This window comes from Marmota marmota, unplaced genomic scaffold (assembly GCF_001458135.2).
Source record: "Marmota marmota marmota unplaced genomic scaffold, marMar, whole genome shotgun sequence".
Classification (NCBI taxonomy): domain Eukaryota; kingdom Metazoa; phylum Chordata; class Mammalia; order Rodentia; family Sciuridae; genus Marmota; species Marmota marmota.
Window position 1 is genome coordinate 11,936,968 of NW_026000241.1, and position 13,848 is coordinate 11,950,815.

Here is a 13,848-nt window from a genome sequence, read left to right on the forward strand (position 1 = left end):
GGCCCCCCTGTTCCTATTCGAGCATCTTGACCCCGGCTCACCCTCCCGCGCCGAGCACCCCCTGTGCCGGGAAGTTCGTCCCGGAATCTAACCTCGATGCCCTCCAGCTGCACCACGGAGGCGGGGCCAGGGTAGGAGGCTGCCTTGAAATCGGGAAGCTGGGCGCGCCTGGCCCCCAACTCGCCGCTGAAAAGACTTCCACCTGCTCCCCCAGAGCGATCCTACGCGGAGGGACCGAGCCCCGCACCCCAGCCTCGCTTGCCACCCCCATCCTGTGGCCTGGGCTGCTGACTTGGGGGTGAGTCTGGGGTCCCCAGGGCAGCCCAGGGCTCATTTTACTCTGTGCCTCCAGGACTTGTCTCTCCTTGATCCATACCTACCTGGTGGCCTACTCTGGAAGCAGCAGATGTAAGACCCCCAAGCACAGTTGCAGTAATTAAATCCTTTAAAGTGACTGGCCCAGAACCAGGAGGAGATGGTGGGACCAGAGAGGTCGGGGCCAGAGGCCCAGGCCCCACTGGGTCCCCCCAGCCTTGTGACCTGATCACTGCTGAGTGGCCTCCCTGCCCAGCCTCTGCTGGGGAGATGCAGCCAGGCTTGCGGAATGCTGCTCTGGCACGGACACCCGTGGGGGCAGGGGGCTGGCTGTTCTGCCAGAGGCTGCAAAGGAACCTTGCCAGACTGAGCAGGCAGCTGGGTGGGGACCATGGGGTACTGGCCTGGCAGAGTCCAGGTGGTGACTGGGGCTACCATTGTGGAGAGGAGGCCTCTGTGGGCTTCTCCTTTGCCCCATGTCATCACTCTGATGCCTGTCTGCATCCCCACCCTGACCCCAAGCTGACTGCTGCCCCACCCTGGGTCACCCCAACCCTCTCACACAAGTGCACTTGGTTCACCGACAGGCTTGTGCCAGCTGCAGCAGTATCCCCAGGGATTGCCACCTTGCTCATGGGTGAGCAGGGAATCTAGGGCCTGCTCCGGGATGATTTGTTCTGGGTGTTGGGAGAGGGAATGGAGCAGAGGCAGAGTCCTAGGCTGGCACCGTGAAATAGCCTGATGGCCTGTCCTGTAAGATAGCAAGGGCCAGAATGGGGAGACCCTCAAGAAGGAGGAGGAGAAAATGTCTCAGGGACAGAGATGGGGTCAACAGAATGCCCAGGATAAGGGGAGGAGTGCACACACTCACTGGGTAGAAAGAGATGAGATCAGAACATAAGGGGCCCAAACTGGACATGCCCCTGGAGCTTGGGCATCTAGGAGGCCTCTGGCAGCTGGTTCAGCTCCAAGAGGCCCCTGGCCTACATTGTCTCTTCCCTCCCAACCCGCTTCCTCATCCAATTCAATGTGGATCCTTGCATTACTTGTGAGATGGCAAGGAAGAGGCTGCGAACTGTTTGGTTAGATGTAGACACTGAGGCAGAGTGAGATTAAGTCAAGCAGACAGACATCAGGGTCAGAAGCTAAAGAAAAGTGGGGCTGGGAAGCTGGGCACCGTGGCACACACCTGTAATCCCAGAGACTTGGGAGGCTGAGAGGTAGGATTCCAAGTTCAAAGGCAGCCTCAACTCAGGGAGACCCTGTCTCTAAAGGAAAAAAAAAAATACAAAAAAGGGCTGGAGATGTGGCTCAGTGGTTAAGTGCCGCAGGGTTCAATCCCTGGTACCAAAACAAAACAAAAAGGCTGAGTGCCACCTCCTGTGGGCTGGAAGGAGCCTGGCTGGGCTGCGTGGGACACTCCTAGACCCACATCCAGCCACAGCTTGGCCAAGAGTGGCCAGTGTGACCAAGGGAGGGAGGCTGGTCCTTTTGAGAATAATCTTGGCTATGGCAACCAGGCTGGAGGAGGGACTGGAGATTGGTGAGAAGGGAGATGGAAGTGCTCAGTGTCCCCAAAGGCTCCAGCTGTTCTCCTCTTGCTTTTTGGGCTGCAGGTCATCGGCTGGGGAGCCCCAGGCAGAGCCTGAGCTCTGTGGGACACTGGTGCCTGGGTACACTAGACCTGTCAAGAAGCCTTGTGAGTGGAGTCTGGTGGACCCAAAGGGCTGCTCCCCTCAGCTGTACTACTGCAGAGCCTGGGAGGAAACAGGGTATCACTGCAGGGAACTGGAGAGATGGGTGCAGTGGGGTCAACACACTCTTTGAGTGGGAGTATGTGGCTGGCGGACAGGCAGCACTGTCTTGGCCTGGTGAGGGACACACAGGGAACTTTACCTCCTGGAGGGGTGGGTGGGACTGAATTGCAGGGAGGAGGATCCTAGACCAGAACTGTGTGCCCCAGGGAGTCCGGAGTCTGCAGAAACACTCACTTGGCAAGGGCAGAGCTCAGTAAGCCACCTGGAGCTGAATGGTGGTGGTCAGTAAAGCCATGCCCCTGCCTCTGAAGTACAGCTCCTGGGATTTCTCGAAACTTCCCAAGTACCTAGCCCTTGGCTTCTCTCTCATGATAAGGAGGCTCCATGCCTCAGATTGTGCTTGGAGTATCCCCAGGCTTGGCTAGATTCACCCCCCCCCCCCGAACCTGGAAAGAACAAGTTCTGCTTGCGGTAGGGAGGGCGGAGTGCAGGGCTCAGCCTCNTCTCCGAAACTTCCCAAGTACCTAGCCCTTGGCTTCTCTCGTCATGATCAAGGAGGCTCCATGCCTCAGATGTGCTTGGAGTATCCCAGGCTGCAGATCACCCCCCCCCAGAACCTGGAAAGAACAAGTTCTGCTTGCGGTAGGGAGGGCGGAGTGCAGGGCTCAGCCTCCCTCCAGGACTTGGAGCTGAGCTGAGGGAGGAAGGAACACAGCATGGGGCTGGTAGGGGCGGCAGGAAAGTTCAAAGCCACCCACTGGGAGCTGACCCAGGGCCTTAGATCTCCTGGGTGTGGGGTTGTGCCTGTGTTGTTCTGCATCGTCTGGGCCCAGCACTAATAGGCTACAGCTGCCCCAGGGTGGGGCCTAATGCAAACCAGCAGCCTGCCTGGTCCCCTTTCCTAGCATCAACATCATGACCTTGGCATTTCAGGCCTTCCTGGCAGCTTGTAGAATCCTCTCCTGCCCTGCTGGTTCAAGAGGAGACCCCAGACTCTCACTAGGGATTCAGCCTGGCCCATCCACCATGAATGTGGTGGGACTCCACGCTTCCTAGAGGTGGTGACCCCTGGGCCACTTTGATAGATGACTGGTTCTAAGCATTTATCCACCACAGATCCTTCAGGCATGAAATGTGAGGTCAGTAGGGTTTTTTCTTCAGCTTCCCCTAGAAATCTGGCCTGGTGGTAGACTTTAGTTGCTGGAGGACCTGGGTGACCTGGGGCTGTTGAAACACTCTGGGCCTGGCCTAATGGGAGGCAGGTCTGAGATGAGCACCCTTAGTTATCTATCACATCTGGTTGCAGCAGTCACACATACCCTTTTAGGGCTCATGAGCTAAGGGGGCCACTGACCGCAGATCAAACGTGCAATCAGAGGCCCAGGGTCAGGGCCCAAGATGCAGAGTACAGGAGTTTGTCCCTGAGACCTCAGGTCACTCCTTCCATGTTTTCACGGCTCTGCCTGGTTGAAGGGATCCCCCTCACTGGCCTGGGTCTTTCCTGCATGCTGTAGAGCTGAGCTAAATGGAGCCCAATGGGCCACAAATGGTGAGTAGTGGGTCTGGGCCTCCAAGAGGCAGAGTGCTTGTCCCTGGCCCCTAACTTGGCCACAAACTAGCATGGCCAGGCACAGCTTGGAAGCCACACCTCACAAGGTGGCAGGACTGGCTTCAGGTTTCCAAAACGACACTGGTTTTTAGTTGGTGTTGATTGCTGCTACCCATAGAGAGGTGAGCACCCACAGGGGGCCTCTGACCCACAAGGAGGGGAGGCTGCAGCAGGGTGGCACTGTGCTGTCAGAACTCTGAAAGAAAACAGACCATGAAAGCCCTGGTCCCTGTGTGTGGCCACAAAGGCTCTTGCCTGTGCCTTCAGGCACTGAAGCCTCTCAGCACTACAGGGATCAGGTGTCTTCAGGGTATCCAGCTCCCTCCCAACACTAAAGAGACTGCAGCCTTCATAGTGCCTAGCTGAGGTCCCCCCCCCCTTGCCAGCTCACTCTTAAGCCCCTCCTGGGAATGTGCACTCTCACCTCTCTCTGTCTGCAGTAGCAGCAATCAATTCCAACTGCTAAAACCAGTGTCTTTTGGAAATCTGAAGCCAATCCCTGCCACCCTGTGAGGCATGGCTTCCAAGGCTGCCACCTGGCCATGCTAGTTTGCAAAAGTCCTTCAAGGCTGAACACTTGCTGCTAGGCTTCTAACACCAAGCAGAGCCTCCTTTCTCTTTCAGTATTATGACTGCAAAGAGGGGCATTTTCCTTGAATTCTTTTTTTTTTTCTCTCCTACAAATGGACACATATCTTTATTTTGTTTATTTTTATGTGGTGTGAAGAATCGAACCCAGTGCCTCACATGTGAGAGGCAAGCACTCTGCCACTGAGCCACAACCCCAGCTCTCCTTGAATTCTTTCCGTCCAATTAATGCCTTCTGAATTAGCTAATTCAGAAGTCAAGACCAAAGCCCCTGACACATTTCCCAATATGGCCCAACTAATCAAGCTTATCAGTATCTCAGAATGTATATAAAAACTCACTGCAAAATAAGACCATGAAGAACTTCCTGAGGGGATTTCCCCACAGTTAACACACTCTACCGTTTTCTTTAAAATTTAAAGCAAAACATTCAGATTTGACAATTTTTGGTTGTCGAACTTGGGAGTCCAGTGTTAATTTAGAACTCGATATCTGCAAGTGAAAAGTTATGCTAATTCACTAAGAAAACACATTCCTTTGAGCTCTGAGGAGAAAGTTAATTGTACTTGCCTGGGAAATTCTCATGTGTGTGTTAAAAATATCACCATGAATGCTGTCTCTGGAGGTGAGTGAGAATCTGCCCCTTGCTTGCTTGCTGGCTGCCTGGTGCTTGCTGTGCTGCCTGGTAAACGGCTACTGGGGAAGGGGGGGATGGAGAGTTCGTAAGTACACAGACAGTCCCTAGGCAGCAAATCACAGATGGGTTGGGCATCTTTCCTCCTCAGCAGAGACATCTGTATGCAGGTCACTTCAGCTGGATGACAAAGCCTAAAGGAAATCTGGAATTTCCAGAGGGAGAGCAAGCGCCATTGATGCCTATCTCTGTAGGGTAACAGCTCTGTCTAACATTCTCCCTGGCTCCATTTCTTACCCCACCACTAAATCGCAGCTAGAAGACAGTAAGCTGCAAACAGAGAGAAGGTCTCTTCACTGGCTAGGTCAGCCAAGATGCTCAGTGGTTTATTTTTCCCATTTCAGACAAACTAGTTGAAATCTGGGTGAGTAAAGAAAGATGAAACGGGGCTGGGATTGTGGCTCAGTGGTAGGGCGCTCGCCTAGCATGCACAAGGCACTGGGTTCGATCCTCAGCACCACATAAATGTAAAATATATTGTGTCCACCTAAAACTTAATACTTAAAGATGAAACATTCACAGACAGATTTAGACTAAGTATATATTTTAATTTCTACAAGGTCCCCCTTTCAAGTTTTAGGGAAATTGAGGTGTATACAAATTAGACATTGCTAGTATGTACAAAAGTATTTTCTATATTTTTTGAACAATACCAGCTATTTCATTTGCAGTAAACAGGGCGTTACAAAACCAGTCCAATAATGATTTTCTATTAAGAAGCACATTATATGACATAATTCAGTTTTATTAAAAAATAACTTCAAAATACAGAACAATCCCCTTTTAGGAAGAAAAGCTATTTCTGTAGCTCACTTCAGTAAACACACAAGTTGAACACTTGAGCAGAGGGCCATCCTTGTCTGCAGAGAAAACACACGAGGCTTCTACCCTTTTAGGATAAAATCCAACCCACAACTAAGGCGTAGGCAAAGTCACTGCCTCTCTGCCGTCTATACACTAGCAGCCCCCAGAACCTGTGAATATGATACCACTCCTTTTATTACATCATTTCTATGGCACAATTGACCTTAAAAGAGATTATATCTGGGGCTTGATCTCATCACCTGGAACTTAAAACACGAGGAAGGTAGATTTGTAGCATGAGAAGCAGGAGGACTGGAAGGGCCACTGTTGGTTTGAAAGTGGCAGGGCCTACACCAGCAGGAATGTGGGCAGCCTTAAAGGAGTCAAAAGTCCCCTTTCTGAGGCGAGCAAGAAACGTATTCTGCTAACAATCTGAACAAGCCTGAAGCAGAGTCTTCCTCAGAGTCTTCATAAAGGAAAGTTGCCCTGCCCACCCCTGACTTCAGTCTGTTAGACTTGAAAATCCAGCTATACCATGTTGGACCCGCAAGCTGCAGAATTAAGAACCAAAAAAAAAAGGGTGTTGTTTTAAACTACTGAATTTGGAAGAATTTGTCACACAGTAACAACTCATATACTGCCCAAGAGTAACTTTTCTGAACCTAATTGGATTTAGTAGTTTCTTTTTGGGTTCTGAATGCATTTTTTTTCCCCCACCGACTAGTGTTATTAAAACAGTATCCGCCTTTGAAGGCAATATTTGAAAATCTTTAATATGAATCAATCAAACATTGTTCTGTATTGTGTGATCAAGTACTGATTTTTTATTTAGTTCTGTTTCCTAATGTACTTCTATCTTCTGACTTGATAAATAATAGACCACCTAATCTGGTTTTCCTACTTCCCATGGTTGACAGCTGTATATATTTTTTGGTGCTGGGGACTGAATCCTGGGACTCAGGAGGCATGCTAAACACATGCTCCACCCCTGAGCTACACTCCCCAACCCTTAGACAAGAATTACAGTACCTCCAATGTGGTGAGTGAGCCCTCCCATCCATCCAGGGTTGTCATATCCCTCATCTGAGGGCTCTTTTCCACTTCCCAAATACACCAGGCAAGGTCTGGGGCAGGATGGCACAGACTTCTACACCAACATTCAAAATGAATTTGTCCTGCATAACTGGATTAAATTGGCACTAAGGTGATTAAGTACACTTGGGGGGAAATTCAAATTGAAGATTAAAAAAAAAAAAAAAAAATCAACACTAGTTTTCACAGGTCCAATTATTTTTGGAGGAACACCCAAAGACTTGGAAATATGACATACAGTACTCTACAGCCCTCTCTTCTGGTTCACTCAGGTCAAGCAAGGCTTTACTGAACTAGTGGGTTGCAACACAAATGAGAAAACCATGCTGTTGGAACTGTTCTGCTGCCTCTGTGGTACATTCTTTACTTGAAAGACTTCAAAGTAAAACCCTGTAAAATGGCTCCAGGATGGTGGCAGCTAAGGTTCCAGTGTTATTCTTGAAGTTCCCTTTCTAATCCACTCTTCCACAAGCACACACATGTGTAGACCTAAGTGGCCACCCCACCACTGCCAATCCTGCCTGCTCCAGGGGACCCCAACCCACATATGTTTGAGAGAAGCCCCCCAATATTCAAAGTGAAGACAGCTCAGAAGAAACCATTTTCAGTGCCAGTGATTTAAAAAGAAATTCCTTATTCTCATAGTATTATTATGTGGAATATGTAAGAATAATGCTTAGAGAGGCACCAAAAGGTACCAAGCACCAAAGCATGAACTGGAATAGAATTGTTTTTTATAATCTAAACTTCTGATAGTCTTTATTAAAAAGCACACAAAGTACTAATTCCTTAGAGACAGTGCAGGTATTTATAGTTAAGGCTGATTTTCTCTTCTCAACCTTGTCCACCAGCCTGAAATAATGCAGACTGTGGGCAGTATGATGACTGCTTTCCTGATTGAGCCAGCAAAGAAGCAATGTATGAATTAAGAACCCCAGAGCCACACTGCCTTATGCTCCTGGTTACCATTGGTATGGATTCGGGTGGTTTGTTTTTACAAGACTGTACAACTGGTATATAAACATTTGGCCGCCTTTAACAGTTCTTCTTCACAGTTCTATGCTTGGCAGCATGTATGCTAAAACCTGAAAAATGGGCAAAAAGAATCTGTATTCTTAGGAATACATGAGATGGAAAGAAATAGTCTACCTAAAATAATATTGCAAATTATACTTACATAGATTTCACAATTTCTTGATTCAAGAAAATGAAAATTCCAAAGTTGGCTACTGTAAAATGTGGCATAAAAATATTTCTAGGAGACATCTGTATTTTAAATTATTCTACACATGTAAATGAATAACAATTGTCTTTGAAATTCATCTCTAATACTGAAATAGAACAACAGACTGCCATTAAGTTTCTTAAACTTTTTTAAGTTATCAGATATTTACAAATACGATATAATTTGTATCAAAAAAGGACATTTTCAACTATATCTGCTGCTTTCACTGGGGCTGCGGTGATGAGAGTAACTTCGGTCACTTTCACTGTCAGAGCCATAAGATCTACAACTCCTGTATAACAAAACAAAACATACGAAAACCTTTTAACTATCCACCCTTTCAATTCCTCTTGGAGCTTCCTTTTTGATATAAGTGACTTCAAAACACTATTGCTACAGCAAGCGCAGGGGATAGACAAGTACAGTTCTGACTATGGCTTTTACTATGGACTTTTCAGGATGTTTAAAATGATATATGGTAGCAATATCAAGATTAAGATAAAATAAAGAACTAGGCACAATGGCACAGGCCTGTAATTCCAGCACTTGGGAAGCTGAGGCAGATGGATTTCAAATTCAAAGTCTCACAGTTTAGCACAAAAAAAAACTAAAAAGGCCTGGGGACGTGGCTCGGTAGTAAAGCATACCTCAGTTCAATCCCCAGTACCAAAAATCAAAACAAAAAACTTCATACTTGTGACATTTACTTGAAATCCATTCATGCGGAGAAGCAAAATAATTTTCTGTTACCCAAAATGATCAATATTTGATTAGCTAGTCTAAGGAAGTTAAGTAGGGGGAAGATGCATAAATAGTTTCATTGAAGGAATGGACACCAAAATTTGGGCCCAATGAGGTGTAGAAATGGATCTGTACATGAACGAGGCCACTGGGATATTGACTCAAGAGGACCTGGTCACAGGTCACCCTTCAGTTAGTTAAAAAAATATATTGAGTGTCACAGTAGGCATCAAAGGGGAGGTGGGACAGGTGACTATAATATAGTTTCTGGGGCTCAAGGATAATATAGAATAGTGTGCAAAGCAATTAAATTAGAGGCAATGAGAACCCCAGGGGAGCAAAGTCTGCTTCAGAGGCACATTGGAGGGGCTGTATTTCCTGACTCCCAGGGGCAGTGGAGTTGCAGTAGAGACCTGCAGGGTAGGTGGGATTAGTTATTTTAAGAGGCAAAATGGGGGATGGTGGAGAGGGCACTTATGTCTCTAGGCAGAAAGAAAGGTTTCAGCACATCAAAGGAGAGACACCGGGATCAAGAGTCAGAGATGGTGTTCATAAGTGGTGGAACCTTGCATGCAATGACAAGGAGCCTGAGCCTAACTGAAGACAGCAGTGAGTCCCTGAACCATCTTAGCAATAGAATGTCCAGATCATTGTAAGGAAACATTACAAAAGTCACCATAAAGACTTTTGCAGTAGCCAAAATACATTACATACAACATAATACATATATGTGTGTGTGTGTGTGTGTATTTGCATGAAAAATATATTTTACTAAATAATTGACTCTAAACCTCCATTCTGCCACTGGAACAAATGATGATTAACATTTCTTTCTTTTTTTTCCCTTGTGTCCAGTAGATTGAACCTAGAGGTGCTTTACCACTGGGCTACATCCCCAGCCCTTTTTTGCTGACTGTTGATTGAATGACTGATTGACTGAGACAGGGTCTCACTAGGTTACTAGGGCCTTGCTAAATTTCTGGGGCTAGCCACGAACTTGCAATCCTCCTGTGTCAGCCTCCAGAGTCATTGGGATTACAGGCATGTGCCACCATGCTTGGCTTGATATTAACATTTATTTTATTTCTTTGTTTTAAAAAATGACAAATTGGCTATTTCTAGCAAGTAACCCAACTTAAGAAAGTAGGACATGGTTTGTTGTTTTTTCCCTTTACTCCTTCTAAAAGAAGTATTTGTTCAATGATATGTGAATACTTAAAAGAACCCAGTTTAGATTAAGAACTAGATGTGCTCTAAAGGACCCACCTGGACCGCCTGTTGTAACTTCTGCCTCGGTGGTAACTGTCACTCCTCTGGCTCCGGCTTCGGCTCCGACTCCTGCTGTAGTAGCTATCATAAGTGTAGGACCTGCTTCAACAGCAACAACACACACTAAATTTTCCCATTCAAATATTCACAGAGATTTCCATTTCTTTGTAAGTCTCTAAGAGTGTTTTAACTTAGAACACAGGCACTCAATGACAGTGTGAGGACACAGTTGTATAACAAGTACTAGAAACATTTAGTAATTGCCCTAAATCAGACTTACCATGTTAAAGAGAAAAATGTTTCTTTTCTGCATTGAAAAATATCACAAAATTAACACTGAGTTAGTTTGACTGAATCTCATAGATCTTATTAGGCAATTATATTCAACAAACACCTGGTATTACCATTTTATATTAGTTATAATTCTGACACTGAAGTATAATGGGCTGACAGATAAAAACTGTCAAAAAGATCTCATTTACAAATGGTATGATTACAGAAGACACATATACATTTAACTTCTTCAATAAAAAATACAATGTGACCTGGGCATGGTGATATGTCTCTGTAATCCCAATGACTTGGCAGGCTGAGGTGAGAAGATCACTAATTTCAAGCCCAGCCTCAGCAACTTAGCAAGACCCTATCTCAAAATAAATAAAAAAGAGGGGCTGGGGTTGTAGCTCAGCACCATGTATAAATAAGTGAATAAAATAAAGGTCCATCAACAACTAAAAAAATATTTTAAAAATAAATAAATAAATAAATAAATAAGAGTTGGGGGACTTAACTCAGTGGTTAAGTGCCTGGGTTTAATCCCTAGTATAAAAAACAAAAGAACAAAAAAACCAACAACATGCTAGGTGGTGGGTATAGTTCGGTGGTAGAGCATATGCTTACTAGCATGTGTGAAGTCTTGGGTTCAATCCCTGACACCAAAATCACAACAAAACAAAATGTCCACCACACTTTGAACTGAGAGTTTATAAAATGAAGCCTCTCCAATTTTCCCCTGTGGGTGGGTACCCAATTCCTGTCCTTACCTGGAGCGACTGTGGGGATCATACGAGCTGCTCCTGGATCTGCTCCTGCTAGATGTCCTAGTATGAATCACAGGAAAGACCATCACCTTGTGGATCAGAGTAAGGCAGGCAATATAAAAAGTCTAGACTATTTTTTTGTCCATCAAAGTGAAAATAGAGCAACATCTTGTAACTATATATTTTTAAATATTTTTTTAATTGTAGATGGACATGATACCTTTATTTTACTTTTTTTATGTGGTGCCAGGGATCAAATCCAGTGCCTCATGCATACTAGGCAAACACTCTACCCCCGAGCCACCACCCCAGCCCCAACTATATTTTCTTTTTATATCCAAGTACACTAGAATCTTTAAAAGCCATTGGTTTCTGAAGAAAGATTAAGTTTTATACAGTTCTTCCATGAGATGTACATAAAGTCACTGGAGAGGGTCTGTGAACTAGATGGGGAGGGGGAAAGGTCCAAATAGATAGGTCACTCATAAATGAAGTTACAGCAGTGGAGCACACCTCAGAGTCCAAAGGGGGACAGAAGCTGGTGAATTAGAAATGTGGCTAACACAGACTTCTCCCTCTTGGTCTACTCCCTATAATCCTATCACAATGCTAACCCCAAGGCAAGGGGTGATTACAGCTAGAGACTACAGTTAAGGAGATGCATTTGGAGAAGGCAGAAGTAGTGGTCACAGGCTTCTTTTTTTTTTTTTTTTTCTCATGCCTTACTGTGATAAGGTCCCATCAGAGGACTATCCAAAAGAATTCCATAAGTCTTTGAAATAAAAAGCTAAGAGAGCTGGGGTTGTGGCTCAGTGGTAGAGGGCTTGCCTAGCATATGTGAGGCACTGGGTTCATCCTTAGCACCACATAATATAAATAAATAAAATAAAAGCACTGTGCCCACCTACAACTAAAACAATATAAATAAATAAACAAACAAATAAATAAAAAACTAGAGGAGACGATAGGCCAGTCTGGTGTTCAGCAATGATAAGGTTCTTCTTAATGGCTACACCACTCTGCCTATGCAAACCCTTCAAAAGCAGTCCTGATAGAGACCACAGTGTGGGGCAAGACCACAAACTCACCTGTGACTTTTGTAACTCCGATAGGAACTGCTCCGGCTTCGGGTTCGACCTCTGCTGTACCATCCTCTGCTCCGACTTCTAGAATAGCTTCTTGATCTACAATTAAAACAAGTGAGAAAACACACGATTATATTAACTCGTAATGTTAAAATTAATTACAGGTGGAGAAGGACAGGAATACAAACAAGAAGAAAGGTCTCTCACAAACTCTGCATAGTGGACATGACAGTGACATTGCTAATGGGGCAATCTGGAAATGAACCATAAAAGGGTGGTATGGATGTGTTCATAGGAGCCCCAGTTGTAATACCAAAAGAGGAGATGGTCCAAATCTCCATTACAGTTATGTGTATCAACAGAGATACAGGTCAGGACTACAACACCGAGTGAAAAGGGCAAGTATAGAACATACACATGTGTAAAAGACTTTTATTTATAAAAAATTCTAGAACACATAAAAATAACACTGTGTGAGAATAGAAACATCTGTAATAAAACTGTAAAGAGAAAAAATAAAACAATAACACATATTTTAGAATAATGGTTAACTCTAGGAGAGAGGAAAAATGCCCAGCCTCAGCAAGACCCTATCTCAAAATAAATAAAAAAGAGGGGCTGGGGTTGTAACTCAGCAACAACCAGAGGATGGTACAGCACTGGCACCCCAGAGCTCTATTTTTCAAGATGACAGGTACAAAGTTATACATTTTATTACTTTTATACTTTAATTATGTCTTATTTTTAATATTAAATATTTAATAAAATATTTAAGAACCCCCAGTTCTTTTCCTCTGAATTCACTTGGCTCCCTACCTTCCTCCCTCTACTTTAAACCTGACATTCAGGAATAGTGTGTATAGCTACTTATGCAATATCTCCATAGATTTTATTCATGATGTACTTATGTTTTGGAATATACGACCTGCTTCCAGTTTATCTGCAAGAGAATGAATATAGTATGTTCTAATGAGATTCTAGTCAATTTATGCAAACAAAAATTACAGATAAATCCTATGAGGTGACTGAAAAAGAATTAAGACATAGTCTTCAAATTCAAGCAGTTTACAGCATAGTTGGGGGGCCAGGCCCAGGTGGGTAACCAGAAAGGAAGGGAGGGCAGTGCCCAGGCTTAACCATCTCAGTCTACTACCCACTGAGCAAATTCCTTAGCATTTTTATGCCTATTGTTTCCATTTATTAAATGAGATACCACCTACTCCAAAGTCAAGGGTAGAAAGGCAAATGAAGAAGAATGGCTTGCATCACCAATAGATCATAGCTGTCTAAGTAAAAATGGCAAAGCTGATCATGAGCAAACAGGAAGCTCGAGTAGCTGAACAGGCAGCCACCATCCAGTGATAAGAACACAGAGAGAAAAAGCCAGGATTCACCAGCTCTCTGGGCCTAGAAGGAGTCGGGACAGGAGGAGGGAGAGCCTGTGACACAGGATGAAATAGTCTGAGAAGAATGAGGAGAACTGGCCCAGGGCTTCCAGTAGGTGGGGAAATAGTGAGTTCAGGGAACAGTGTGGAGAGAAGGCACAGAAGACAGCAAGCAAGCAACGGAGGAGTGAAGTAGAGAAAGTCACTGTAGATGGCAAGTAGTGGCTCCTTTTATAAGAAGTCT

At 45.1% G+C, this 13,848-nt stretch overlaps 2 protein-coding genes and 1 long non-coding RNA gene across 14 annotated transcripts in view; 1 reads left to right on the forward strand and 2 right to left on the reverse strand.

Annotated features, from left to right (window-relative positions):
• Positions 1-591, reverse strand: part of Zbtb47 (zinc finger and BTB domain containing 47) — a 13,375-nt gene extending 12,784 nt beyond the window's left edge. The window contains exon 1 of the mRNA XM_015489427.2: positions 381-591. The gene's annotated coding sequence lies outside the window, so the exon portion shown is untranslated. The remainder of the gene's footprint in view (positions 1-380) is intronic.
• Positions 7-7,898, forward strand: LOC125613715. The gene is made up of 2 exons (XR_007344266.1): positions 7-298; positions 7,711-7,898. It is a non-coding gene; the product is annotated as an uncharacterized LOC125613715 (long non-coding RNA).
• The window catches only part of Nktr (natural killer cell triggering receptor), a 46,586-nt gene continuing 38,228 nt past the window's right edge, over positions 5,491-13,848 (reverse strand). For 7 of the 12 annotated variants that reach the window (XM_048794857.1, XM_048794856.1, XM_048794854.1 and 4 more), the window contains 5 exons: positions 12,223-12,318; positions 11,138-11,194; positions 10,375-10,401; positions 10,092-10,196; positions 5,491-8,376 (listed from right to left, as the gene is read on the reverse strand). In XM_048794857.1, coding sequence (XP_048650814.1) covers positions 8,289-8,376; positions 10,092-10,196; positions 10,375-10,401; positions 11,138-11,194; positions 12,223-12,318 — 373 coding nt within the window. In that variant the 3' untranslated portion in view covers positions 5,491-8,288. Of the gene's footprint in view, positions 8,377-10,091; positions 10,197-10,374; positions 10,402-11,137; positions 11,224-12,222; positions 12,319-13,848 lie in introns of those variants that run through there. The other 5 variants (XM_048794861.1, XM_015489430.2, XM_048794858.1 and 2 more) reach the window with 4 other exon arrangements.